General features: G+C 53.4%; 2 protein-coding genes across 4 annotated transcripts; one reads left to right on the forward strand and one right to left on the reverse strand.

Moving 5' to 3' along the window:
• The first annotated feature begins 1,094 nt into the window (after positions 1 to 1,094).
• LOC114709844 (phospholipase A2 inhibitor and LY6/PLAUR domain containing) lies at positions 1,095 to 7,640 on the forward strand. 2 transcript variants are annotated; one of them, XM_028893821.2, is made up of 5 exons: positions 1,102 to 1,411; positions 2,286 to 2,402; positions 6,713 to 6,865; positions 7,034 to 7,177; positions 7,391 to 7,640. In XM_028893821.2, exons 1-5 carry the CDS (start codon positions 1,342 to 1,344, stop codon positions 7,543 to 7,545), a joined length of 639 nt encoding a protein of 212 aa, XP_028749654.1. In that variant the 5' UTR covers positions 1,102 to 1,341; the 3' UTR covers positions 7,546 to 7,640. The 2 variants fall into 2 exon arrangements, with proteins under 2 accessions (XP_037057407.1, XP_028749654.1); XM_037201512.1 differs by lacking the exon at positions 2,286 to 2,402 and having other exon boundaries at positions 1,095 to 1,411.
• Positions 7,641 to 15,208: 7,568 nt separating this feature from the next.
• On the reverse strand, positions 15,209 to 20,327 carry Irgq (immunity related GTPase Q). 2 transcript variants are annotated; one of them, XM_028893844.2, is made up of 3 exons: positions 19,417 to 20,327; positions 18,466 to 18,997; positions 15,209 to 17,181 (listed from the first exon to the last, which is right to left on the reverse strand). In XM_028893844.2, the coding sequence occupies exons 2-3, from the start codon at positions 18,993 to 18,995 to the stop codon at positions 15,948 to 15,950; spliced, it is 1,764 nt and encodes a 587-aa protein (XP_028749677.1). In that variant the 5' UTR covers positions 18,996 to 18,997; positions 19,417 to 20,327; the 3' UTR covers positions 15,209 to 15,947. The 2 variants fall into 2 exon arrangements, with proteins under 2 accessions (XP_028749677.1, XP_028749676.1); XM_028893843.2 differs by lacking the exon at positions 19,417 to 20,327 and having other exon boundaries at positions 18,466 to 19,407.
• Between the last annotated feature and the right edge of the window lie 7,598 nt (positions 20,328 to 27,925).

Genomic DNA, 27,925 nt, shown 5'->3' on the forward strand with positions numbered 1-27,925 from the left:
ACGCGCGCGCACGCAGAGAGAGACAGACAGATGATAGACGGAGATCTCAGATCTTTTTTAGCCCTTGGCCTAAGACCAAAGAGAGGAAGAAAAATCTTAAACACAAAACATATTCCCATGCCGGGCGGTGGTGGCGAACGCCTTTAATCCCAGCACTTGGGAGGCAGAGGCAGGCGGATCTCTGTGAGTTCGAGGCCAGCCTGGTCTACAGAGTGAGCTCCAGGAAAGGCGCAAAGCTACACAGAGAAACCCTGCCTCAAAAAACGAAAAAAAAAAAAAAAAAAACATGTTCCCAACACATAGGCGCGCGAACACACACACACACACACACACACACACACACACACACACACACGCTCGCAGAGATAATAGACAGATAGATGACAGAGAGCTCTCAGACCTATATTAGCTCTTAACCTGACACCAAAGAGAGGGAGAAAGACTATAAATACAAATTATGGCCGGGCAGTGGTGGTGCACGCCTTTAATCCCAGCACTCGGGAGGCAGAGGCAGGCAGATCTCTGTGAGTTCGAGGCCAGCCTGGTCTACAGAGTGAGTTCCAGCAAAGGCGCAAAACTACACAGAGAAACCCTGTCTCGAAAAACCAAAAAAAGAAAAAGAAAAACAATATGCACCATATACACGCGCTCACGCGCACAGGCTAGCAGGCTCCCACAAATGCTTTGGTTTCCCAACGCTCTGTGAGCGTCTCTCTCCATCCTAGCCCATTTCTGGCCGCTGACAGGCTTCTTCTGTTCAGTCCCCTCAAGACCCAGGGGCACATCCCTGGGCGGGGTTGGAGCTGGACACAGCTCAAATACAGAAGAGTGAGTTGAGTGTGAGGCAGGCACACGAAAGGGAAAGGAAAAGTTGACAAGGTGCCCAGCCCCCGCAGGACGGGCCTAGACATGCTGGGCACTCCCAGGTTAGGATCCAACCCACGCTGGATGCCTCCTTGGGAAAAAGGGAAGAGGGGGTGCCAGTCTCCGAACTTGCTCTGCACCCGCAGGGAATCAAGTGGCCCAACTCCAACCTTAAGCTTTGTGACCAAAAAACGGGGGGGGGGGGGGGGGGGCGGGACATAAGTGACCTTCTGGGTCCAGGTGGAAGAAGACACTGGGAATCTAGAGACCTTAGGTCCTGGTGCAGGAAGGGGTGGCGTCCAAGATGTTCAGTTCTCTTGTGGATGCTGGCTCCATGGCTCCAAGCCGGAGGCTGTGGAGGACTGCCATGGGTTCTGACCTCAGCTATTTCTCACCCCAGGGTGAAGGTGGGACCAGACCCGCCCTTCCCCAGCTTCCTATAAGGGCAGAGGACCTGGGACTACAGGTTCACACACCATGAGGCTGTCTAGAAGACACGGGACCTTTCTGCTGGCGTTCACACTGCTCTGCACCCTCTGGGGTCTTGGTAAGTGACAAAGGGACCCTGCCTCCTTCCTGGTATCTCAGAGGGCATCGAGCAAGGTCCTCAAGAAAGAGAAAGAGAGAGAGAGAGAGAGATCCTGAGAAATCAGATTCATGAAGGATGCGAGAGTAAGGAGGAGAAAACCTGGGTCTGAGAAAGCTTGATGGACCCTAGGAAGGGCCTCGAAACATGGCATCTGAGTTCTGGGAAACCAGATCAAAGCTTGATTATCAAGAGAAAATCTTTAAAATGTAACTAATTAGTAAGGAGAGAGGTGTCCTTTCTCTCTGGACTTGGAGGAACTCAGGTCTCCTAAGCCAGCTTCACTGTCCCTGGGACCCAGGTGGCTGGGTTCCTCCTCTATCAGGACCGAGGAATTCATGTCAGTGATCTGTCTAGACCTCACTCTCCCGCTTTGCCTTAGGACACAGACCTCAGAGTCAGCTACCCCTGCCTGAGCTACCAGACTTCTGTGGTACCTCCAGGGAGGCGAGTTCCACACCCCAAGAACCAGCCGGACCTGAAATTTTACAAAAGCTCTGTAGAAAACTCTGCCACGACCCCTCCCTGCCTCTGAGCTTGCTCAGAGGACCCTGGCGTCCCAAGTCCCCAAGCCTTGTAATTATTAAGTAAAACAGGCTCTGTGGTGGAGTCGTTTCCCGCCCTGGAAGCCACTTCGCTGGCATCGCCACCGCTTCCTCGTCAGAGTCGGAGCAATTCCCGGGACAGTCCTCAGGGCTCCACCCCTGAAAAACCAGGAAGACCCTAGCCCCTCCCCCAAAGTCATCCCTCCTGTGAGCTCCAAAGCCCAAGTCCTGGTCTGAAGACTTATCCCAGCCATGACCACACACCCTGCTCTCTGCTCTCCTTGCTGCAGGGGCCCCTCTAATCTGTGAGGTGTGCAAAGGCTCCGGGCACACTTGCAGCGGGAAAATGAAGACCTGTGAAGCCGGCAAAGACGCATGTGTGGTTCTCGTGGGCGAGTCCAGCACAAGTAGGAGGGTGTGGTTTCAGCCAAGAGGGTGGGAAGGCATGGGTACCTTTATGGTAGAAGATACCACCCTGTAGGTGGGAGATGGTTACAGTGAGTTGTGGGAGGAATGTGGTGTGCTGGAAAAACCGCTATGGTCAGAGCAGTCAAGAGCACTGGCTGCTCTTGCAGAAGACCTCTGTTCAATTCCCAGCACCCACGTGGTGGCTCACAATGGTCTGCAACTAAAGTCCCAGGGGATCAGACGCCCTCTTCTGGCCCCCACCGGCACTGCATACTTGTGGTGCACATACCTACATGTAGACTAAATATCCATACAAATAAAATAAAACGGGGAAGGGGAGGGGAGCTGGGTGAGGAAAAGATGAGAGGACACAGGAGCCTAGCAGGAGGGAAAGTCTTCTTTTCAAAACTGTTGTTATTTGTAATTATGTGTATGGAGGGGAGGCATTACGCAGGTAAGCGCAGTACTTGCGGAGGTGGGAAGAGAAGGTCAGATCCTTGGAGCAAAAGTTACAGGCAGTTGTGAGGCACTGATGATGTGAGATTAACTTGGGTCTTCATGCTCTTAACTGAAGAGCCATCTCCAGCACAAGGAAAGGGCAGAATGGAGGGCAGGGCAGAAGCCTGGGGAGCAGGAGGGAGATGGTGTTAGGGTCGGGGGAAACAGAAAAGGAGGGAACTGACTGGAAGAGGACTCTGAGGGTTGGAGCAAATCCGTCCGGAGAAAGCAGGGATGTCGGAAAGGGGTGAGGAGCAGGAGGATGATACTCAGGAGTCTGAGGCCAGCCTGGGCTATATAACAAGATCCTGACTTGAAAACAGACAAAAAAAGACAAGAGGAAGAGGGAGGAGGTTGGGGGGGGGGTAGGAGGAGAGAAAGAGAGAGGCTGAGGGGAGGAGGGAGGGGAAGATATGGAGAGGGAGAGGAGGGAGGGAGAGGTGGAGGGGAGGGGAGGAGGGAAGGGGAGAGATGGAGGGGGAGGGGAGAGAAGAGGATGGGGAGGCCCAGGAGTATATGGGAGAGGGGAATCGGGCCTAAATCAAAGACAGCACCCCAGACCTCAGATGAGGAAATGGAGAGCATTGGGGTGGGTGTTCTTTCTCAGTGGAAAGAGAGCATGAGTACAGGGGGCGGGGTGATTTCCAGCCAGGAGGGGGACTGAAGGCTGGAACCAGCGAAGGTCATGTTGCTTTTCCATGATCTCTTTCAACATTAAAAAAAGTGGTGTGTGTGTGTGTGTGTGTGTGTGTGTGTGTGTGTGTGTGTGTGTGTCAGAGAACAACTTGTAGAATCAATCCTCTTTCCACCCTGTGTGTCTCAGAGATAGAACGCGGGCTGCAGAGGTGTGGAGACTTGGTGGCAAGCACCTTTACCTATTGGGCCATGTCGACAGCCCGTCTGTGAGGGCAGGACAGTACCTATAGAGACAGCAGGTGTGAAAGGAAGGCAGGATTGAAGGCCGACTTCATCCGACCCACTCAGCCGGTGTTAGGTGAGGGTGACCAGGAAGAATCAGGGATTTGAGTCCTGTAAGCCAGAATGGAGGCCAGTGCCTTGGGTTTTATTGGGAGACACCATGGTGTGTGGGGGATGATATTATGATGAAGGTGAATTTTTCGTTTTTGTTTTTTCGAGGCAGGGTTTCTCTGTGTACTTTTGGTGCCTGTCCTGGATCTCGCTCTGTAGACCAGGCTGGCCTCGAACTCAGAGATCTGCCTGGCTCTACCTCCCAAGTGCTAGGATTAAAGGTGTGCGCCAACACCGCCCGGCAATGAAGGCAAATTTTAAAAAAGAAATAAAAAGGGAAGGAAAGGACATGGCGGCTCCTGAGTATGCTGGAGGAGAAAGTTTACTGTAGATAAAGGGAGAGTGTAGCGAGAGTCAGAGACTTCTGGGAGAGTCCTGAGTGGACGTGACCAGACTGAGCTGGGCCATGTGGGAGAGGGGGAGGGGGAGGAAGAGGGAAGAGAGGGGAACCAGGTGCAGCAGCCAGGAGGCCAGAGGTCCAAAAGGGACGGGGTAACCCAGATGTCTGGACTATATAGGGAAAAGCCTCTGGGGGAAGGGCAGCCAAGCCCCTGGGCTGGAGAGTTCAGGGTAGAGGGTGGGATATGCCAGCCATAGCCTGTAACAGGCAGGGACTGAGGGATGCTGGGAGAACCAGGAGGCCAGGTCCCTTTGATATGTTAAATAGGCACCTCAGCCATTTGTCCCGGGTTTAACAGAACGTGGGGGGGAAGGAGAGACAGAGACACAGGGGTAGCCTGAGGCGGCTTGGGAAGAACTTGCATCCACAGCACAGGGGACTGGGTGGAATGGGTAAAGGAACTGGGTCACAAGCAGGGGGCTACCTACAAGCCGCTGTACACTAGGCACATTGTGAATATGGCCTTTCTGGGCTGCTACAGGGAGACGGCTCAGCAGGTAGAGACCCTGGTGTGGGGGACCGGAGTTTTCTGCCTGATCCCACAGGTGGCAGAAAAGAACTGACTTCGGGGAGCCGGCCCGGCCTCTTACCACACTCACTGGGGGCACGTGTGCATACATATACATGTGTATACATATACATATAAAACAAAAATTTTATGAAATTTGGTCGGTATGTATAAGCTATGGTGCTAGTCATAGGGGACTGTCAGAGAAAGGAAAGACAAAATTACATATTGTCATCATTTGGTTCGTTGTTTCCCATATTTCTCTACTTCCTCCCTTACTTTCTTTTTTTTGGGGGGGGGGGGGTTTCGAGACAGGGTTTTTCTGTGTAGCCCTGGCTGTCTTTGAACTCTGTAGACCAGGCTGTAGACTCACGGAGATCCGCCTGCCTCTGCCTGCCAAGTGCTGGGATTAAAGGCGTGCGCCGTCACTGCCTGGCCCTGCCTTCCATCTTCTGGAAGAATTTCATGTCTTCCTTTAGTTCGTTCACCAACCCAGCTGAGCTCTAGTTCAAATGCTCCATCCTTAACTCCATCAAGTACTATGCAAACTACTTTTTGCAACTTAACTACGTCACGGCAGGCCATTTCTTTCACTTGAAACTCTTCTAATTCTGTCTCTGTGGCTTGCCCGGTTTTGCCAGTGGCAAAGCCTCAATCACCACGGGAAACACCTCATGGGTCAATCGCACAGAGCTGCGGGCCTTGATGCGTTCCGTAAGACCCTACCATGAAACTTCAGCCCAAAGTCCCAGCTGCACTACAACGTGTGTAAGCCTGCACACAGCCACTCTGTCAGCGAGATGTTTTAGAGGAATGTTACAGCCAACGTGGCCTCTCAAGTTGGACGATTCTTCTCTTGCTGTGTCTGCCAACAGACCTGCCTGTCAATCAACATGAAAAGGGCATTGTTTGTTTGGTTGTTTTTTGTTTTTTTGTTTTTTTCGAGACAGGGTTTCTCTGTGTAGCTTTGGAGCCTGTCCTGGATCTCACTCTGTAGACCAGGCTGGCCTCGAACTCACGAAGATCCGCCTGCCTCTGCCTCCCGAGTGCTGGGATTAAAGGCGTCTGCCACCACCACCACTCCGACTGAGAAGGGCATTTTGTGGAACCTTCTCCACAGAGTTTAGAGAGGACTAGCTTTCCTACCCCAAAGACAACACCATCTTTACATCTCCTTCCTACTGTTCCCACAGTCTTCATGGCATTCTCAACTCAGGAAACTCTTCCGCTTGGAGAGAATGGAGAGGCTGACGGGTCATACCAGTGGAACTCAGGTGCCGACCAGGAGGCCGAGGAGCACTTCCAGGCCTGAAGCCACACACACACACACACACACACACACACACACACACACACTTTATTTTTAAAAAAGTACTTATTTTAGGCAGGTGTGTGTGGTGGTGCAAGCCTTTAATCCCAGCACTCGGGAGGCAGAGGCAAGTGGGTCTCTGAGTTCTAGGCCAGCCTGGTCTCCAGAGCGAGTTCCAGGGAAGCCAGGGCTACATAGTGAGACCCCGTCTCAAAAATGTTATTTTATATGTAGGTGTATATAGGTCTCTGTGTTTGTATGTACATGTGTGTGCCGAAGGAGGCCAGAAGAGGGCCACAGATGCCTGGAACTACAGTTGTAGATTGTTGTAAGCGCCCAGATGTGGGTGCAGGGAACCAAACTTGGGTCCTCTAGAAGAGCAGCAAGTGTTCTTAAGCCACGAGCCATCTCTCCAGCCCTAGTGGTTTTGTGTGTGTGTGTGTGTGTGTGTGTGTGTGTGTGTGTGTGTGTGTGTGTGTGTGTGTTTAAAGAGTCCCTGTTAGAGAGTGTGGTGAGATAAGGAGGTAAGAGGAGGGAGTGATTGATTCCGGTCCCGTCTCCGCAGAGGGCCGGAAGTCAGTGAGCACCTTCAAGGCCTGCATGAAGTTCAGAGACTGCTACTCAGGCTTCGTATCCACCACCATGAGTCCCAATGACTACATGGTGTCCAACGCCCACTGTTGTCAGAGCGACGGCTGCAACCGCGGCTCGGTGCCCCGTAAGTGCCGCCCCAACCCACAGCAGCAGGCCTGCCCCTGTGACATCTGCGGGGCCTCCCTTTCCTGACCTGCAAACTCCGCCAACCAACCCCGTGTTCCCCAGGTGCCGAGGATGTGGGGGGGTAACAGTTCTTCCAACCTGCTTTATACCCCGTCTTCATTCACAGCTCCGCCGAACAATCGAACCGAGAACGGCCTGATGTGCCCCTCCTGCATCGCGCCCTTCCAGGAGACGTGTCCCGGAACCCAGGCAGCCCGCTGCGTGGGCCCGGAGACACACTGCATCTATTTTGCTGGCAATGTGCAGGCTGGTGAGCTGCTGCATAGACTTTGATGGTGTGTGTGTGTGTGTGTGCGTGTGTGTGTGTGTGTGTGTGTGTAATAGAGGTCCACACTTCCCCACTATGGGCGATGAGGGGGAGTTCCAGAGCCCTGGACGATGAAATGATGGGGCAGGGCGGGGATGTGTGCGTTAGACTCCTGGGTGGGGAAGAAGCTGACTCCGTTCTGAAATGCCGTCACAGGTATTATCAACACAAAATTTGCCACGAGGGGCTGTGCTACCGAGAGCGCCTGCCATACTAAGACTGGAGCGGAAGTGCCTTCGGCCTCCTACCTCTACTTCCTGCGCCGGGCCGACTGCCTTCCAGCCCCCTACCCCCCTGGCAGGGGTGAGTGAAGAGCTAAGGGGTGTGTGCCTTGAGGTCCCCATTTGTCCTCAGCCTACAGCTCTCCAGGCGCCCGTGAATTAAAACATGAACAGAGCAAACCCCAGTCCTTGTGACCAGATGCATCTTGGGAAGGTGGGTGTAAACAGTAGAGGTCCTGGCGTTCCTCTCGGACCCAGTTCAAAGGCTGAGGCTGAGGTAGGATGATCGTGAGTTCAGGACCAGCCTGATTCAGGTTGCACAGCCAGACCCTGTCTCAAAAACAAACAGAAAAAGGAACCAGGCTGAAGTGGCGCACACCTTTAATCCTAGCACTGGGGAGACAGAGGCAGGTGGATCTCTGCGAGTTTGAAGCCAGCCTCTGGTCTACAGCGTGAGTTCCAGGACAGTCAGAAAGCCACACAGTGAGACTGGGGTGAGAGTGGGGAGGCAGGTCAGCCTGGGCTACATGAGAACCTACCCTTTTAAAAAGAAAAAGGAGTGGCCAGGCGGTGATGGCGCACACCTTTAATCCCAGCACTCGGGAGGCAGAGGCAGGCGGATCTCTGTGAGTTCAAGGCCAGCCTGGTCTACAGAATGAGTTCCAGCCAGGGCTACACAGAGAAACCCTGTCTCGAAAAACCAAAAAAGGGAGTGGAGAGATGGCTCAGTGGTTAGGAGCACTGGCTGCTCTTCCAGAGGACCTGGGTCCAATTCCCAGCCCCCACGTGGCAGCTCACAACTGTCTGTAATTCCAGTTCCAGGGCTTCTGACACCCTCACACAGACACACATGTAGGTAAAACACCAAAGAACATAAAATAAAGATAAATAATTGTTTAAAAAAAAAAAGAAAGAAAGAAAGAAAGAAAGAAAAAGGAAGAAGAAAACAAGCAAGTAGCCCTTGCTTTCTATTAAGGGGTACCATGCCAATCTCCCACACTAAGTATTTTATATTTTATTTTATTTACTTATTTATTTTTGGTTTTTCAAGACAGGGTTTCTCTGTGTACCTTTGCGCCTTTCCTGGAACTCGCTTTGTAGACCAGGCTGGCCTCAAACTCACAGAGAACCACCTGGCTCTGCCTCCCAAGTACTGGGATTAGAGGCGTGCGCCATCACCACAGGGCCCTATTTTATATTTTATAATCATGCTATGATCACAGTTCCATGAAGTTGATTTGTTGTTTTGCTGTTATTGTTTGAGACGGTCTCGAAAGTAGTGCAGTCTAGCCTCAAACTCAAGGCACACTCTCTGTCTCACCCTCTAGAATGCTGGGATTACAGCTGTGAACAACCCCGCCCAGTTGAAATTGATAATATCCCACTTTACAGGTGGGAAAACTGAGGCAGATTGTGGATGGCACTCGCCTGAGTCAAACAGCTAGGATAGGTGAGAAGCCTTATTTGAACCCTGGTCTGTCACACACTCCAAAGGCCTTCGTCACCTCTCTTGACTCGACTCTCTGTGTCTCACCTCAGTTTTCATGTCTCTGACGGGTGGCTATTAATAGTGAGCACCTCAGGGTTGTCTTATGATGGAAAATGCTACTTGCAAAGCACTTAGAGCCGTGGGTGCCACCTCTAAAGGAAGGAGGGCTCTGCAGACACTATGTTTCCGTAAATACTAATCAGTGTGATGGCTGCCACTTACAGGGTGGCCATTAGTCGGCAGGTGCTAACGCTGGCACCCACTGGAGCAGGCTACCTTATGCTACAGTATCAACTTCCTAATCTCAGGGGCTGAAAACAACAAAGGTGTATGAGTCAGCCAGGGCTGCAACAACGCCACGTAACAAACCAGCCCCAAACGAAGACTTAAGACAACAAGCATTCTGGTTTCTAAGGGCGTGTAGGTTGGTTGGGACAGCTCTCCTTCTAGCTGGTTTGATCTAGAACTGGCTCCTCCATGAACTTCCGCAACTCCTCTGCGTCAGTGGCTCCCTGGCAGATGTTCTCACAACTGGAAGCCAAGTGCATATAAGGTGGTTGTTGTTGTTGTTGAAATAAGCACTAGAATCACTCCATGGACTAAGGTGAGTCACAAGGTCAAAGCCAACATCAACACGGGTGTCTCACTGGGAGGGAGGGGTGTGTATGTGCTGAATGAGCACCCATTCAGGCTGGTGCTTTCCTTTGCTCTACAAGTTTAGCATAATCCAAAGCGGGTTTCAGCTCCTCCCAGGCATGGATCAGCCCATTTCTTTGCCAAAGGGAAATACCTAGAAATGCCTCCCCTGTATGATTAAACACTGTGTGACCCAGAAGTGACTTAACGCTCTCAGCTCCGTGGATGGAGCTGGTCACATGGCCACACCTCACCAGGAGTAGACTGCTTCCCCAGTCAGAAGGCTGAGAGCTAGGTATTTCAGAACCAGCGAGGATGACACACCCCTCCCCCCACCTTTGAGAGGCAGACTCTCATCTGCTTCACCGGTCTACAAAGAGGCACTAGCATTCTCATCCTGGCTCTCAGGAGGTGGGTCTTGAGGCTCACAGGGAGATGCCAATTTGAAGATCACATAGCTTAAATGTAACAGAGCTTGAGATTTTAGCAAGGCTTGGTAGAGTACACCTTTAAACGCAACGCTTGGGAGACTGAGGCAGGAAGATAATGAACTTAAATATAGCCCAGGGAACATACCAAAAGCTTTGATCAATTTTGTATCAATAGTGGGGATAGGCCTTGACTTTGCTAGGAAGGTGATCTTACCACTGAGCCACACCCCCCGGCCCCTCACTGGGGGATTCTGGGCAGGGGCTTTACCACTGGGCCACACCCCAGCCCCTCACTGGGGGATTCTAGGCAGGGGCTCTACCACTGAGCCACACCCCAGCCCCTCACTGGGGGATTCTAGGCAGGGGCTCTACCACTGAGCCACACCCCAGCCCCTCACTGGGGGATTCTAGGCAGGGGCTCTACCACTGAGCCACACCCCAGCCCCTCACTGGGGGATTCTAAGAAAACACATCACCATTGTGCCTCTCAATGTGGCAGTGATGGCAGGGAGCCCAAGGACAGCCAGAGAGGAAGTCCAGTTCACGACACTTCAAGCCTCTGATTGCACCATGTTTGCTGTTGTCCCCGCGGCTAAAATCCAGTCAGGCCGAGAGAGCACATCCAAGTGTCCTCAGACTGAACTGGGGAACAATGGGTCAGGCTGGCTCCAGAGTTCAGTTGCTTGGCCATCACAGGCTCTTATAAATCACCAAGTTCACCAGGCAGTGGTGGCGCATGACTTTGATCCCAGCACTCGGGAGGCAGAGGCAGGTGGATCTCTGTGAGTTCGAGGCCAGCCTGGGCTACAGAGTGAATTCCAGCCAGGGCTACACAGAGAAACCCTGTCTCAAAAACCAAAAGAAAAGAAAAGTCAAGTTCAAGGCTGAAGAGATGGTTCAGGAGACGAAAGCACCTTTCCCAGCACAGACACACACACAGATGCTTAAAATTAATAAATCAAACCTTTAACAAAAAGACACACATAATAGGATTTCTACTCTCTTTTATTCGTTTTTTCTGAAACACACCACGGGTTGACTAGACTGTTGGATTTGTCCCCTGTTCCAACAGACAGTCCCTTCATGAGCCAGAAATGTAGGGTTCTCCCCCATGTTGAGGCTTATCTCATCCACTCATCAACTTTTGGAACCTGCTCTCTGACAGGGCCACGGCCACAATCCACGGTACAGTTGCAGTTCCAGCCTGGAGGGCTGACATTTCCCAGAATCCCTGCCTCTAGGCTCTTCCAGACCGAGGTGCCTCATGGGAGCATCCTGTTAGCAGCCCACAAGGGAGGCTGAGCCTTTTCTGTTTGTAGGCTTCCAGAGATGGCCCCTCACTCAGCTTTACTTACACCCTGGAAAAGCCCAAAACCCTAACGAAAGATGTAGGTACCATATGTCGTAGCTTACACCTGTAATCCTAGAACCTCAGAGGCTGGGGCATGAGTTTGAGGCCAGTCTGAGCTATACGGTAAGACACCCTACCTTGGAAAAGACAAAAAAAAAAAAAAAAGGCAGCCATCCCTGCCTGTAACCCAGGACAGAAGAGTGACAGGACAATACCTGGGATCAAGAGTTTGAGACAGTCTGGACCCTCTAGTGACAAAAACACCAGCAACACAGAATCGCTGCTATCTAAGTCTACGGAGCTGACCAGCCATGCAACGGCTACAACATGCCTCTTCTGATGTATCATCTCGAGAAGAGACAGCAGCAATGCGCAGCGCAGGGATGGGGATGCCGTGAGGCACCAGAGTAAGACACAATCAGAGCTGGGTACGGGGACACATGCCTGTGGTCCCAGCACGTGAGGTGGAGGCCGGAAGACCAGGATTTCAAGGCCACCGCCAGCTACATACTGAGTTCAAGGCCAGCCTAGGCTGTGTCAAAAATATCAGAAAATAAAACACAGAGCCAGCGTGTTAGGGAGAGCGGGGCACTTCGCAGGAGTCACCGAAGGTGCCGGGTTGGCTGTCTGACCGCTACCAGGCCAAGGGGAGTAGGACCCAGGCATAAGTGTTCAAAGCCTCTCTGGAGGGATGGCGGTACGTGTGAGCTGGGCATGTGTTCGAGCGTGTTCACGTGCCAGTGCGCATGCTCAGACACGTGCCTGTGTATACACAGCGAAATCTCAGCTACCTGCTGTGGTGGTGAATGCTGCTAACGGACAGTCTACACTCCCTGTCCCGATGTGGCTATGGAAGATTGTCTAGATTAGGTTAGCTGAGCTCTACCTACTGTTTGAGGAACCATTCAATAGGCTGTGGTCCTGGGGTGAAGAAAAAGGAGGAACCCAACTGAGGACCAGTATTTCTCTCTCCGCTTCCCAAACGTGGCCTCACCGTGACCAGCTGCCTCACCTTCCTGCTGCGGTGACTCTCCCGCCATGGTGGACCACATCTGTGGATAAGCTCCTCTCCCTCCAGTATTCTGTCCCACAACAAGGGACGCAACTAACACACCTTGCTAGATGCCCTTTGCTGGTGAGCTGCCCAGTATCCTCTTATCTCAACTCTGCCCCTGGACCTTGTGCACAGACCCCCTATAACCCTGGAGTCAGTCACATCTGTATTGTCATACACGGTGGCCACTAAGGGTCCGATAGGTGGCTAGTGCTGCTGAGGAACAGCAACCTCAAATTTTTTTTTTTGTATTTGATTCACTGACACAGGGCAGGTTTGGAAAAACTAGAAAGCCAGGAGTTGGTGCAGGCTTGTGACCTCAGTGACCCAGGAGGTTGAGGGAGGAAGATCCCCAAATTCAAGGCCTGTCTGGGATGGAGTGTGTTCAAGGCCAGTCCAGGCAACTTAGTGAGACCTTGTCTCAAAAAAGAGAAAAAAAGAAAGAAAGCAGGCTGAGAATGTAATTCAGTGGTAGAGCCCCTGCCTAGAGTCCCCCAGTGAGGGGCTGGGGGTGTGGCTCAGTGGTAGAGCCCCTGCCTGGAAACAATACCCACCCACCCCACCCCTCACCCCCAATGAAGAGCTAAGGACATAGTTCCAGTGAAGAGTGTTTACCTTGAATATGTGAGGCACTGGGTTCAAACCCCAGTTTTGGGGGGAACCTAATCGACACAACATGGGTATGTGAATTGGGTTCTCCACCTAGGAGTTCAAGTATTTCCAACTGGGTGTATCACGTGAGCTGAGGCGTAAAGAGCAATGGGCTCTCAGTGGAGACAATCAATGCCAGGCAGCTCACCAAGAGCTAAGGGGAGCTGGGAGCTGGGGTTTAGGGCTGTAATCAAGCCCCGGGGAGGCTGAAGCAGGGCCAAAGCTAGCTGACTCAAGCATCAGAAGGACCTAATATCAGGCGGGATGGGCTGGGGCAGGGAGAGAGAAGAGGCAGGGGCCACACCACCGGGAGTTCCAGGCCAGTCTAGACTGAAGAGTGAGAGAGGGCATGAAGATGGTCTTAAACTTTTTTTTTAAGATCTATTTTATTGCCGGGCGGTGGTAGTGTTGCACACCTTTAATCCCAGCACTCGGGAGGCAGAGCCAGGAGGATCTCTGTGAGTTCGAGGCCAGCCTGGGCTACCAAGTGAGTTCCAGGAAAGGCGCAAAGCTACACAGAGAAACCCTGTCTCGAAAAACCAAACAAAAAAGATCTATTTTATTTATTCAGTGTGCACTGGTGTTTTGCCTGTATATACTCTGTGTGAAGGAGTCAGATGCCCTGGAACTGGAGCTGCAGGCAGCTGTGAGCTGCCATGTGGTTGCTGGGGATTGAACCCGGGTCCTCTGGAAGAGCAGCCAGTGCTCCTAACCGCTGAACCATCTCTCCAGCCCCGGTCTCAAACTTCTAATTCTATCTCCACCTCTCACATGCTGGGGTTACATGCACACGCTGCCATATCAGGTGCCCCCTTGACTTTCACGGGGGCACGCTCCGTCAGTGCTGAGACTTTAGGGTTAGATGGCGATAGAGGCTAACAATGCAGCCCTCTTATGGTTCGAATCCCTTCATCTGACAGATGGACTTACACGACACTCATTCTGCTCCCCATTTTCTCTCCCACCAGGGGCTCGCCTCTTCCTAGCTTGCATCTTTTTGTAACAAGGTATTGACAGCCTGAATTCCAGGCCACGTGCCAACGATCAGTAAACTAAAATAATACATACTAGGCACGCACCGTGTGTCAGGCACTGCTCTGGATGCTAGGGTACACCCAAGAAAAGGACAAGCAAGGGGAAAGAGCCGACAAACGGGAGAATGAAAGAATGAATACATAAGCAAGGCCATTATTCTTTTCTTTTCTTCTTCTTCTTTTTTTTTTTGGTTTTTCGAGACAGGGTTTCTCTATGTAGTTTTGGTGCCTGTCCTGGAGCTCTGTAGACCAGGCTGGCCTCGAACTCACAGAGATCCACCTGGCTCTGCCTCCCGAGAGCTGGGATTAAAGGCGTGTGCCGCCGCCGCCCAGCCTGTAAACACATTATTGATAGTAATGTTTACTACAAGGACCATCAAGTGGCCAGGATCAGTGTAAGCTACTTGGGGTCATCAGGAGGCTTCTGAAGGGACCATTTCAGGGAGACCTGATGGATGAGGACACAATCTGAAAAAAGGATGAGGAGGCAAAGCATTCCACAGAAAAACAGAAAATGCCCCAGTCCTGAGGTGGGACCCAAGCATCAGAAAGACAACTCAGGCTTGCTGGAGATGGGCTGGCAATGGGGAGAGGCGGGGACCAAGGCACACAGTGACTTGCTGTGTTGATGAGCCTCTGGCCTGCATCTCTGAGTCTGGTGGTCCCATCTACCAGGTCCTCCTTTTCTGCTTTTGACACTGAACAACTTTATGGTGGCACTTCCCACCTAAAACAAACCACAGCACTGTGGTTTCTGCCTCTGCCTCACTCCTGACACCTTCCCACAGCAGCGAAGGTCTGCCCAGCTATCGTAGGAAACACTGCCCACAGCAGCATCCTGTGTGGACCAGGTATCTTGGGGACATGGGCGGAGGCCATGCAGACAAGTCTAGACTGCTACAGCAGCACCCTCCTGTCTTTCCAAAAAAGCAGGACCACAACACTCCAAGGCCCAAGAGTTAAGGTCGTCACGACAGAAGAAACCAGTGATAAACTCAAGTGACCCCAGTCACCCAGCACCTATAAAGTGGGGGTAGTCACACCCCTGCCCAGTAAAGCACGGAGATACAGTTGCCAGGATCCCAGGACATCAGGAGCTCACCGAGGTATTTCTGAAGTATAGGTTTCTATTTCTCCATACCTCAAAGACCCGATGCCCAGACTCTGGCCATCAGGAGACCACCATTCCCAGACCTCTTGTCCCTTCCCTTCAATTTTGTGGGACAGTGTTCTCCACAACAAAGCCTTGGAGAGCAAATGGTGGATGATCCGCCACTCTCCATGCGACCAGGGGGTCTCCAGCAAGCCCCTGATCTCCACGGATTTCCCACCACCCAGGAATTGACAACCAATGTCCACAGAGCCTTCTTAGGAACCAGCGTTTAAGATTCTCATTTGAAATGAAGGTCCCAAGTCCTCTTGGGTCGGTCCTGAAAACCTGTTCTTTCTGGGGCAACTTACATCTCGTTTTCCTTTGGGACTCAGCACTCCAAGGGTTCTAACTCCCTATAGCACGGTCCACAGCCATAGGGCCACCCACAGTCAGGCAGGAATTGAGGCGTCCAGATCTAGGACCAGATGCCAGCTGGAGGCCAAAAGGCTCCCATTTCTAGGAGTCCAGCCCCCAACTCCCCTCCCTACATTACTGTCTGAATGGCAAACTAAGGGTGCTCAGACCCTACTCACTCAGAACCCAGGAAATCGGGTGACTGTGAAGTCGCAGATTTCAACCAGAAGTCAGTCTCCTTCAAGTCCCCGGGTTTGAGTACCACCCCTCACCCCTCAATCTCAGAAGCTGTGGGGCCAGAAACCAAGTCACCAGTCCCTCCAGCCCCCACCACACCCCTCACTGGTTGGGCTCTGGGGGTCCCAGCACCGCCTCAGCATCAGCCAGCATCTCATCCAGGGCCTGCAGCAGTACACCGTGAGCCGCACGGTAACCCAGGCCACCTGTCGCCGCTGCGCCACCTGCGGGCCATAGGAAGGAGAGCGCACCCAGCGCCGCGCCTCCCGCGGTACCCTCGCCAGCCCAGGATCCCAGTCTGGCCTCCACCTCGGCGCGTGTCACCGGGCCCGGGAAGCGCGTGCGCGCGGCCAGCACTCCAGGAGCAAGGCCCAGGGCACGCTCACGGCGTGCCACTGCCGCTGGTTCGAGGCCTAGCGCGCGCCGCCATTCAGCCAGCTGTCCCCGGAGAAGAGCCACATCGCAAGCCCAGCCCAATCCTGGTACTGGGGCGGCCGCTGCCGCCAGGCTGGCCAGCAGGGCTGGCCTCCACGCCCCTGCCCGTAGCGCCGCCGCCTTCCTCCGCGCTGCGCGGGGACTTGCGGGTGGCAGCGCCAGCAGCAGCGCCCCGGCCTGAGCCGCAGGCAGTGCGCGCTGAAGCCAGGTTCCCAGCCCCGGGAGACCACCGGGCCGCAGAGGGAACACGGGCGGAGGCACCTCCTCCAGTACCTCCCACGGCTCGTCCTCCGGACTCCGAGCAGCCGTGGGCCCCGAGTCCCCGGAGCCACGGTTTTCTTTGCCTTCGCTGCGGGCATCCCCTGCGCTCCCGCCGCTTGCTTTCTCGAGCTTCTCAGCCTTCTCTTCTTCCAGAGCCTCGGGTGGATCCTCGCCCTGGCCGTCCGTGCGCACGCCGACGAGTGGAGCGTCTGGTGACACCAACGAGCGGACCTGGGCCCAGGTCTCTTCGGTGGGAGCCCCAGGGGTGACGAGGATCAGGGCGTCGTAGTGGGTTGGGTGAGGGGTGGTGGCAGGGGATGTGGCGGTGGGGCCCAGGGGAACGGTCCAGAGCACCACGTTAGGGCGCTCTGGAGCCGGATAAGGGGTGGGCCCAGTGGGTTCCGAAGCAGGCGCAGCACCTGGGTCGCCAGGATCCAGTCCCAGTAGCATGTCTAGTACAAGGCCTACGTTGGTAGTGCCGGCCACCGCCAGGTCCAGTCGCGCGCTGCCCAGGCGCTCAAGGCCAGCGCGCACCCACGACAGCGCCGCCTCCAGGCCACCGGTTTCGAAGGCCTCGCGCACAGCTTCCAGCTCTGCTGCGCCCAGCACCTCGAAGCCATCCTGGGCAGGTGGCAGGAACCTGCGGGTGGGGGAGGGAGAGTAGGAAAAGGTCAAAGGCAGAAGAGTTTTAAAAGCAGGAAAAGCACGGGCGGTGGTGGCGCACACCTTTAATTCCAGCACACGGGAGGCAGAGCCAGGCGGATCTCTGTGAGTTCAAAGCCAGCCTGGTCTACAGAGCGAGATCCAGGAAAGGCACCAAAACTACACAGGGAAACGCTGTCTCGAAAAACCAAAACCAAAAACCTAATCAACCAACCAAACAAACAAACAAACAAAAAAAGAAAAAAAAAAAAGCAGGTGGGGCGGGACCATAAAGTTAAGGGAGGGTCTTAGGGCTACCCAGAGGTCTGGATATTGCAGGGCAGGTTTCCAACAGACCCTAAAATGAGGACCCTGTTAGGACTTCCCCAGATACAGCCCTCAGGACCAGGGCTTTTCCAAATATGTGCTGGGCAGGAGAAGTTTTCTAGGGGGTGGCGGCAACTGCATTGTGGCCTATGGCGCCCCCAAAGGCTTTTTTTTTTTTTTTTTTTTTGCTAAGGGTGGATGTTAGGAAGGGCATGTGAGGGGAGAAATCTCATCTAGCACTGACGGGGCAGGTGAGGCTAATAAATGAGAAGTGGCTCTCAGACGGATGCATAAATTGAGGTAGCTGGCAGCTGGGGAGGGGTGGATTTAGGAGAGAGCCGGTAAATAGCACAGACCTGAGAGGGGACTGGGGAATGGAAGAGCGGGGCAAGCAACGGAAACAGAGCTCCTTAAGGGTTTGGTGCTGGGGCGGGGGTGGGGGGACGGCTGGGAAGGTTTGTCCCTTGAGAACCAAGCTGAGGAGGAGTACGGGAGTGCTGGAGAGTCTTCGGGGAAAATCATCGAGGAATCGCAAATGTCACAGAGAAATGGAGTCCGGAATTTTGCCTGTAGATAGTATTTGCGTGTGTCTGGGCCTCTTTTCAAATCTCACCAGAGAGGAGGCTTGTGATGTCAGAGAGCTTGCACGAGATAAGACCTTTGTGGCGGGCCCTCCGGTTGACCCTTGGCGGGTGCAAGCTTTAAATAACAGAAAAGGGTCAAAAAAAAAAAAAAGCACCCATTTATGGTGGAGCCTCCCTGATCTCAAAATCTGTGCTCATGGGCGGGTGGGGGTTGGGGGATCTAGGGTAGGGTATAGAAGAATAGACAGCCAATAAAGTCTTGTCTCCAGCTCTCTAGGAACAGGGCTCGAGAACCTTAAAGAGCACGGTGGCTGAGCTGGGTCTAAGCTAAAGGCATCAGGCCACCCCACCCAGCGCGCATGTCTCCTCACCTCTGCAGCGCCTCCGCCTGGGTCCGCAGCACCACCCGCAGGCGCTCCAGCTCCTCGCCGCAGTCACTGCTGCTGCCATTGGCCGGCAGCACAAAGAGAGGCGCAGCTCCTAACCCAGCACTCTTCAGCAAGGCCGCAGTCTGATCCCGGGCCTGAGCTGCATTCTGGGAGTCTCCAGCACGCAGATTCCGTACTGCCAGCAGCGGGGTCCCTCGGGCCAGGGCGGCCCGCGCTGCCTCTCCCAGAGCTGGGGTCAAGGGCTCCTCGGTCCCCTCAGGTCCTGGTAGCACCAATACCAGCAAGTTGGCCTCCGCCGCCCAGGGCCCCGGAGCTGCGGGTGGGCAGCTCAGCTCGCCCAGGAAGAGGCCTGGAGCCGCCGCTCTCAGACTGGGGACTCCAGAATCCGGCCGTCCTTCAGGAATCTCGACCATGTCTACATTCTTGTCGCATAACGCAGCGATCAGCGCGGACTTTCCCGAGCCCGGAGGCCCCAGGAATAAGGCAGTCACGTCACCCTGCGGCAGAGGCATTGCTGGAAAGCAAGATGTGGGGAAAGACATGGGTCAGGGAACGCGCAAGACTTTTTGTTTGCTCCTTTTTTTTTAAGGCGTGGTCTCACTGTGTAGTCCTGGCTGGTCTGGAACTCAGAGAGCCTCTGCCTCCCAGAACGCTGATAATAAAGGCATGCGCTACCACACCCGACAACACCCTTTTCTAGCGCCCCACTGTAAATCCAGATTTCACTCCTCCAGCCTGTCCTCCACTTCCATTCTCCAGTGTCACCCTGTAAGACCTAAAAACCCAACGCCCATGACCGATTCCCCGAAGAGCGAGGCGTCTGTCCATTCTCCACCCGAATGCATTTCTCTATTTCCAAAACTCAGAAATCTGACTGCCAGTCTCTCGGAGACTCGAGGATGACCCTCCCTCTCCCGGTTCCAAATCACCAACCGAGCAAAGTGTAGACGCGCGGGGAGAGCAGCGGGAGCCCCGCCCCTTAAGACGAGCTGCTGGAGGCCAAAGGGGTTGAAGCGTCAGGATTCAGAGACATCCAGACGCCTTCGGTAGCTCTATCCTGACGTCTTTCCTTCCAAAACCGGGTGTGTCTTGGAGTGCCGCCGCAAAGAGACAAAGTTCTTGGCAGCACTCAACACCGGGGGCGCTCTCTTCTTCCTAGCTAAGACTCTGGGCAGAGGAACAATGTAGCCCAGGCGCGTGCGCAGAAAGCTTAGTGGTGGTATTCCCACCACGACCAGCAACCAAAACGCCTGCGCAGTAATTTAGGCTTGTACGGCAAAGGGAACCAGAAGCGATGCGCCCGCGCAGAAAACCTCGCGTTGTACGGAACGCAGTCTAACGTCATCATCAAGCAACTCGGTACAGGGAAGGACCTCTCCACCTGCTAGTCCCAGGACCTGCCTGGCGTGACTGTACTAATGCCGGACTGCAACCTTGAACCTGGCTCGGAGACACGCGTGGGGCATCAGGCCCGGAGATCACTAGAGTCTGGAGACTGGGAAGACTCTACCCTGCTCTCCTCCGGTGGCAGCGCTGTGGCGATCGACTGCCAGGCGCAGCTAAGGCTTTCCTTGCTAAGAGAAGGAAAGCTAGAGGGCGTCGCGAGCTAAGGGCAGCAGGCAGTGCGTGGGAACAGCGCAACCCAGATGGTTACAGGTGAAACAAGAATCACAGATGACAGAGAAGGATATCTCTTGGGAAGAGGCGGGCTGAAGTGTGAGTGCCACTAATTTATCTGGACCCACGTGAGAAACTAGGACGAGGCTGGTATGAAAGATCAAGGGTTCCACCTTTCAAGGATTTAGCTTAGTTAAGGTCAGAGAGCCAGGCGGTGATGTTGCACGCCTTTAATCCCAGCACTCCGGAGGCAGAGTCAGGCGGATCTCTGTGAGTTCAACGCCAGCCTGGTCTACAAAGCGAGATCCAGGACAGGCATTAAAACTACACAGAGAAACCCTGTCTCAGAAAAAAAAAAAAAAAAAATCAGGGGTCACAGGGGCTTGAAGACCAAGGGATCACAGACCCGAGGAGTCTCTCATATGAGACGGGTGAAGCTTTTCTAGTGAGTGTCATCAGAGTTCAATGGCTATCAAAAAATTAACAGGCTCTCTATGGCTGGTGACGCATGGGCAGCCTCGCCCATTCTTTTCCCTTGACTAGTACATGGAGGGCCATCACTCTGAAGAGACCATGGAGTGACAGGCCTCTCCCAAGGAGAGGAGTCCTGGCAGCTCAGGAGGCAATCTCTTCAAGACTTGTTGGGTAGAGGGGGTAGGTGCTGGAGTGACATTAAAGGGGCCTCTATATCTCAGCCCTTCCTGCTGGAAATGGCTGCAGTGACCCTAGCTAGCTACGTGCCAGAAGTGGCCTCCCTTCTTGCTCAGATGTACTTTGCTCTGCGTACAGGCAGAAGCAGGATATTATTCAGAGGGACCAGGGGCTTCCAGGTGAGGCTTGGGCTGGGGATGTGACCGTGCAACTGGGGACTGGGAACGAGCCCACAAGATCCTTGTCCCAACTCCTCCCTCGACACTCAATGTGACTGGGCTTCAGTTTCTCACATCAAAAAGGTGCAGCAGCCAGGCCGTGGTGGCGCACACCTTTAATCCCAGCACTTGGGAGGCAGAGGCCAGCCTGCTCTACAGAGTGAGTTCCAGGACAGCCAGGGCTACACAGAGAGACCCTGCCTCAAAAAAACAAAACAAAACAAAAAAGCCCTCTATTTTGTGGTGCTTGCAACAAATTAATTCAGGGGGCTGGAGAGATTCAGGGGTTAAGTTGCTTTTGTGGAAGACTTGGGTTTGGTTCTCAGAACTTGAATAGTGGCTCACAACCATACATAACTCCAGTTCTAGGAGATCCAGTGTCTTCTTCTGACCTCTTCAGGCACCAGGCACGCACTCGTTGCACATACATACATGTAGACAAAATAGAATAAAGAATATAAAAATATGAACCTAGGGGCTGGAGAGATGGCTCAGAGGTTAAGAGCACTGAATGCTCTCCCAGAGGTCCTGAGTTCAATTCCCAGCACCCACATGGTGGCTCACAACCGTCTGTAATGAGATCTGGTGCCCTCTTCTGGTGTGCAAGGTTACATGGAGGCGGAACACTGTATACATAATAAATAAATAAAATCTTAAAAAAAATGTACCTAACTCAGGGGCTTGTGTATGCTATGCATGTGCTTGACCACTGAGCCACGCCCCCAGCCCCTCACTGGGGGGTTCTAGGCAGGGGCTCTACCACTGAGCCACACCCCAGCCCCTCACTGGGGGGTTCTAGGCAGGGGCTCTACCACTGAGCCACACCCCAGCCCCTCACTGGGGGATTCTAGGCAGGGGCTCTACCACTGAGCCACACCCCAGCCCATCACTGGGGGATTCTAGGCACGGGCCCTACCACTGAGCCACGCCTTTAATTCTTACTGGGGGATTCTAGGCAGGAATCATGTTTTAAAAGGGTTTTTAGGGCCGGGCAGCAGTGGTAGTGTGCACCTTTAATCCCAGCACTAGGGAGGCAGAGGCAGGCAGATCTCTGAGTTTGAGGACGGCCAGGGATACATAGAGAAACCCTGCTGTGGGACGGTCTGTATGTCAAATTGTTCTGATTGGTCAATAAATAAAACACTGATTGGCCAGTGGCCAGGCAGGAAGTAGGTGGGACAAGGAGAGAGGAGAATTCGGGGAAGCAGAAGGCTGAGGCAGAGAGACACTGCCAGACGCCACCATGATCAGCAGCATGTGAAGATGCCGGTAAGCCACCAGCCACGTGGCAAGGTATAGATTTATGGAAATGGATTAATTTAAGCTATAAGAACAGTTAGCAAGAAGCCTGCCACGGCCATACAGTTTGTAAGCAATATAAGTCTCTGTGTTTACTTGGTTGGGTCTGAGCGGCTGTGGGACTGGCGGGTGACAGAGATTTGTCCTGACTGTGGGCAAGGCAGGAAAACTCAAGCTACAAAACCCTGTCTCGAAAAACAAAAACAAGTGTGTGTGGGGGGGAGGGTGTCAGGGGGGACTATAGGATTGGGCTTGTGTGTCTGGTTTTAGGAAGGGCTCAAAGAGGAAGGCTATTGCTCAGGGGTGGGTGTTGCCAAAAAACAGAGGCATCCATGATCCCCGCCCCCTTTTTGTTCTGTTTTTCTGAGACAAAGTCTCAGTTTGGAGCGTGTTATGGCATCTGCAATTAACTCCTGAGACACTGACAAGCAGCTCAGACCTCTGGGAGTCATGTGTATCCCCGACCGTCCTATAGACCAGGCTGGCCTTCACCTCAGAAGTCCACCTGCCTCTGCCTCCCAAATGCTGGGACTAAAGACATGTGCCACCATGCCGGGCAATGACTGACCCAGGAGGGAGAGAGTGGGGCTGAAGCCGAGACTGGTACAGCAGCAGTCGCTTGTGTTAGCCAGTCACGCGCCTGGCTTGGGCAATATTCAGTCTTGTCTGTCTCCACCTGAGCCTTGTCTCTAACGTGTTCTGTGAACCTGCATCTGTTCCCCAGACAGAGGCCTGGCAGGTCCAGATGTCAGGGCTGCTTGTCACTGTCTCAGGAGCAGTAATGGCTGACATGTAGCATTACAGTGGTATGGAGCTGCCAAGTTCAAGACCCCAGCTTTTGGATGATGAAACTTGTCCTTGCCTAGCAAATGGAGATTCACCTCAGGCAGTATCTTCATCACCATGCTTACCACTTTGTCGGACAGGCAGACCTTCGGCTCTGATGCTGGCTGCACCTTTCATTTCTTTGTGCTTCTGCCTGCTCATCCACGTACAGCAGGGATCTATATATACGTGTGTGTGTGTGTGTGTGTGTGTGTGTGTGTGTGTGTATCTTGCTTTCTGTATAATCATGGGTGATTGCTGGCGTGGTTCCAAGGGTTTGGAGAGTCTTCCTGCCCTTCCCCCTCTCCCTTCCCCATATCCCTCAGGCCACCTAGGGGTTCCACACTGCACCCACGACCTCATCACCTTCACCGAAGCAAGTTCCAGGAGCATCATCTGAAGTGAGAGCACCGGAAGACGATGGCCCCTGAGCTTCAGGGGCCTTCTTGACTCTGCTTCACCTGTGCCTGCTCATCCCCTCCTCCGAGGCCTTGATTGTCCACCAAGACCCAGTCCACTTCTCAGGCTGCACCACCAAGTCCGTGATGCCCACACCACCCCTGGCCCTTTTGCCTGGACTGAGTGTGGTTGGGACTTTGCCCAGAAAGCAGGGCTCCATCAGCACTACATCGGGCATGATTAGGGGAGCCCTTGAGTAGGCATGAGCCCTCTCTGCAGTGATGGGGCTCCACAGCTGGGGGATCCACCCATGCTAGGGTCGCAGGTCTCCTGGAAGGATTTAACTACCCTACCAGGAAGGCAAAAGTCGAGGCGACATCTGCAGTTTTTCGAGAACATAGGGTCTTTCCAGAAGCGGAGACACTGGATGAATAGATGTGTTGAGAAAGCGAGAAGGAAGAATTACTCCGATCTCCTTCATTCCCAGCTAAATAGCTTTGGATTCTATAATCACCTTTAATTTTTCCCAGATGGATGCCAGGGGCTGCAGGAGGAAATTGCCCTGGCTCTGTGCCTGGGTGGGGGTGGGGGAGTGAAGGGCTGCTAGCCTGCGACGCTGAGTGAGTTCCAGGACTGCATAGAGCCTTTGGGGATGGGGAAGTAGGAGTGAGCTGGACCCTGAGGTCCCGGGGTGGGGGTGGGGGTTACAGTTTTAGGCCCTGTCTCTTCCATCCCTATGCCAGCTTTCCCCGACCCAGGGGCAATAGCGCAGCAAGGTGCTGCCGGCTGTCAGAGAATTTACGCTCCATTTTACTACTTTTGTTTACCATTCTAGTGATGGGATATTTTTATATGCACAAATGGGGTGCCACGAGTAAACCAACAGAATGGGTGTCTAAAAACCAAACATCCATGTTAAAATATCTGAAGAGGGAGCCCCGGCTTCTGAGTGGGAACTGCCAGAGAACATATGGAAGTGAGGAGCAGGGGCACAGGGCAGAGCTGGCCCAGCCTGCAGAAGAACCAGCCTGGCATCAAACAGAGATGCCTTCTGCTTTGTGTTTCATTTGGCCAACACTGAGATTTCCTGTGGAGGCCCTGTCTTTGGCTCTCCTCAAAGGCCCAACCAAGAGTTCAAACTAGGGGCAGAGCAGTAAGTGTCAACCAGCCCTGGGAATGAGTCCCACCAAGCCTGTGTTACCCCCTGAGGAATGTTTTAAAAGCACACAGGAGAGCTGGGCATGGTGGCGCACACCTTTAATCCCATCACTGGGGAGGCTAAGGTAGGTGGATCTCTGTCGATCTGAGGCCAGCCTGGTCTACACAGTTCTAGAACAGCCAGGGCTATTACACAGAGAAACCCGGTCTGGAAAAACCAAAAACAGCAACAACAAAAGGCCACAGGTGAAGTGGATGTGGTAGAAAAAATCCCAGTTTTAGTGAGACAAACAAAAATGCACTTTCCAGATTCTCTTGCAGCTAGCTGTGGCACTGTGTTCGAGTTCTGACCACAAGTTTGGGAAAGAGACTTACCTTCCCTCTCCCTCTCTATGTGGAATGTGGACATGGTTACCCATCAGTCTTCACCATAAAGTCAAAAGCAATACAGAATGGCAGAGCAACAAGATAGTAGGAGCCTGGGCCGCTGTCACCTTCATAGAGCATTGTGACTATGTAACAGAGAAACAGAAACTTCTGTCTTAAGCTGTGGTTATTTTAGGTCCCTGTCCCATACAGGAGAATTCACAGCAGAAGGCAGGTGTCTACAAACTAGTTCCAGCTTGTTGCTTGGGTTTTCAAAGTTTTGGAGCACACACACTTGGACTCACTCAGTTCTTTTCTGCCTGGCTACCTTCACACTAACAGAAGGCTGAGAAGCTGCCTCACTGACCTGAGGACCTGTATCACCTGACCTCTTTAGAAAGTGCAGTCCAGCCCCTGGCTTCACCTTCTCAGATCTACTCTGAGTCTGGACAGCAGCTCTCGTACGGAAACTGTTACTTCCGGCTGGTGTGTGGGATGTGTGACAGGGTCCGCCTGGAGCAAGCCTTTTTTCTGGGGTGATGAATGGGGAAACAGGCATGCAGTCATTTGGCCAATACTTTTCTCTCCAAGACGCCAGTTTTACAGAAGTGAAGCCTTCCCTTTGGTACCTGGTGAAAGCCCTGTTTCTGTCTCAGGTGTTCTCCGACCCCACACACCTGCTTCCTTAACCAAACTGACAGATCAAATCTCATGTGTTCTCCTAAGACAGTGGCCTGGTCAGGTGTGCTTCTCACACCCCTCAGATGTCAAGGTTCGCCAAGACTTGGAATGGCATGGGTGGTGGTCTCCAAGTGACAAAAGGTATAAAACGGGTCGGTGGGACTTCTGTGGTCTACCACACACACCTGCCAGTCCCTGCTGGAGCCCACACTGCACCAGCCTGCTCTGCCTTATGGCGTCTGCTGGCAGCCTATGCACAGCATCTGAAAACCTCACTCATGAGGACGCAGCAGTCTCCTCCGCCCAGCTGTGCAGTCGGTGTTTTCTAGCCGCAATGCCAGGCTGGGTTCTGCCCCAGGACCTTTGCTCTTGCTCCCTGTGCAGTGTTCTTAGCACAGGTCTCTGCAGAGGCCGCCTTGCTGCTGGGCTCTCAACCCTGCCACCCCTAAGAGAAGCCCCAGCCTGCCCAGCTGACGTGCACTTACCCTATTTCTCTGCAGCACTCCTCGGGGCCTGCAGTTTTGGGGGGAATTCTCTTTATGCTTGAATTCAAGCTCTTAGGGATAAGAAATACTGTGTCTCCAACCCTCACTGCCTCACGCCCAGTAAGACAGGGTGTGTGTGGGATGCAGGCTCAGCATGCACTCTTGACTGTGTCCTGGAGACCAGCCTGTCCCAGGGGCTCAGTGATACTAAGGCTTTCTGCAAACTGCCAGGCTTCCTTCAGTTCTGAGCTGGAGGTGAGGACGGAGGGCTAAGGACATTAAGGGGGTCACCGTGGCCATGGGGCTGGGCTGCCCCACCTCTCCAACACTGAACATTTGAAGCGCCTCTCTGTACTCTGAGTACAAGAGCCACTGTGGCCCTCTTCAGGTGGAAGCACCAGCCAGTGAGTCACTGCATCAGCTGCACCGGGCTTGTCCCCACCCCACCGCCTGCCATCCCCTCAGTCCTACAGTGGAACAGATTTCTTAGTACCTTTTTTTTTGTTTGTTTTTAATCTTTGCTTGGCCATTCTGAGAAAGGGGCCAGAATCCTAGGTGTGTTAAGCCAAGCACTTAGCACTGAGCCACACCCCCAGCCCCTCACTGGAGGATTCTAGGCAGGGGCTCCACCACTGAGCCATACCCCAGCCCCTCACTGGGGGATTCTAGGCAGGGGCTCTACCACTGAGCCACACCCCAGCCCCTCACTGGGGGATTCTAGGCAGAGGCTCTACCACTGAGCCACACCCCCAGCCCCTCACTGGGGGATTCTAGGCAGGGACTCTACCACTGAGCCACACCCCCAGCCCCTCACTGGGGGATTCTAGGCAGGGGCTCTACCACTGAGCCACACCCCAGCCCCTCACTGGGGGATTGTAGGCAGGGGCTCTACCACTGAGCCACACCCCAGCCCCTCACTGGGGGATTCTAGGCAGGGGCTCTACCACTGAGCCACACCCCAGCCCCTCACTGGGGGATTCTAGGCAGGGGCTCTACCACTGAGCCACACCCCCAGCCCCTCACTGGGGGATTCTAGGCAGGGGTTCTACCACTGAGCCACACCTCCAGCCCCTCACTGGGGGATTCTAGGCAGGGGCTCTACCACTGAGCCACACCCCCGGCCCCTCATTGGGGTTTTCTAGGCTGGGGCTCTACCACTTGAGGATGCTAGGAAAGAACTCATCAGCCTGTTTTGGTTTTTTACTTTCTAATTTTTTTTTCAATTTTGTGTGTATGGGTATTTTATTTTGTACTTATTTTATGTATATGGGTGCTGTTTGCATGCATTTCTGCACACCAGAAGAGAGTATTAAATCACATTACTGTAGTGGGTAGCCATTCCAGCTTTGGTCTGGAAGTTCCAACCCCCACTGAGGCTTCGGTAACTATCACGCCTACAAGGTGAGGCCAAGAGAGGGCCCTGAAGACCCGAGATCTGGATGTGCTGCACTCTCGTTTCCTGGACCCTGGACGCTAGAGGTAGACTGAGGAGAGTTCTCCAGAGAACACAGCTGGACTGCGCTGCATCTTTCCCAGAACCCACAACCTACCTATTCCTTCATTTGTAAGTTACGCCACTAAATAAACCTCCCTTTTAACTATGTGGAGTGGCCTTAATAATTTCACCAATACATTACAGATAGTTGTAAGCCACTATGCGAGTACTGGGAATTGAACTCAGGACCCCTGCAGGAGCAGCCAGGGCTCTTAACTACTGAGCCATCCCTACCCCTGGGAAATTTT

Source organism: Peromyscus leucopus, chromosome 1 (assembly GCF_004664715.2).
Source record: "Peromyscus leucopus breed LL Stock chromosome 1, UCI_PerLeu_2.1, whole genome shotgun sequence".
Taxonomy (NCBI): domain Eukaryota; kingdom Metazoa; phylum Chordata; class Mammalia; order Rodentia; family Cricetidae; genus Peromyscus; species Peromyscus leucopus.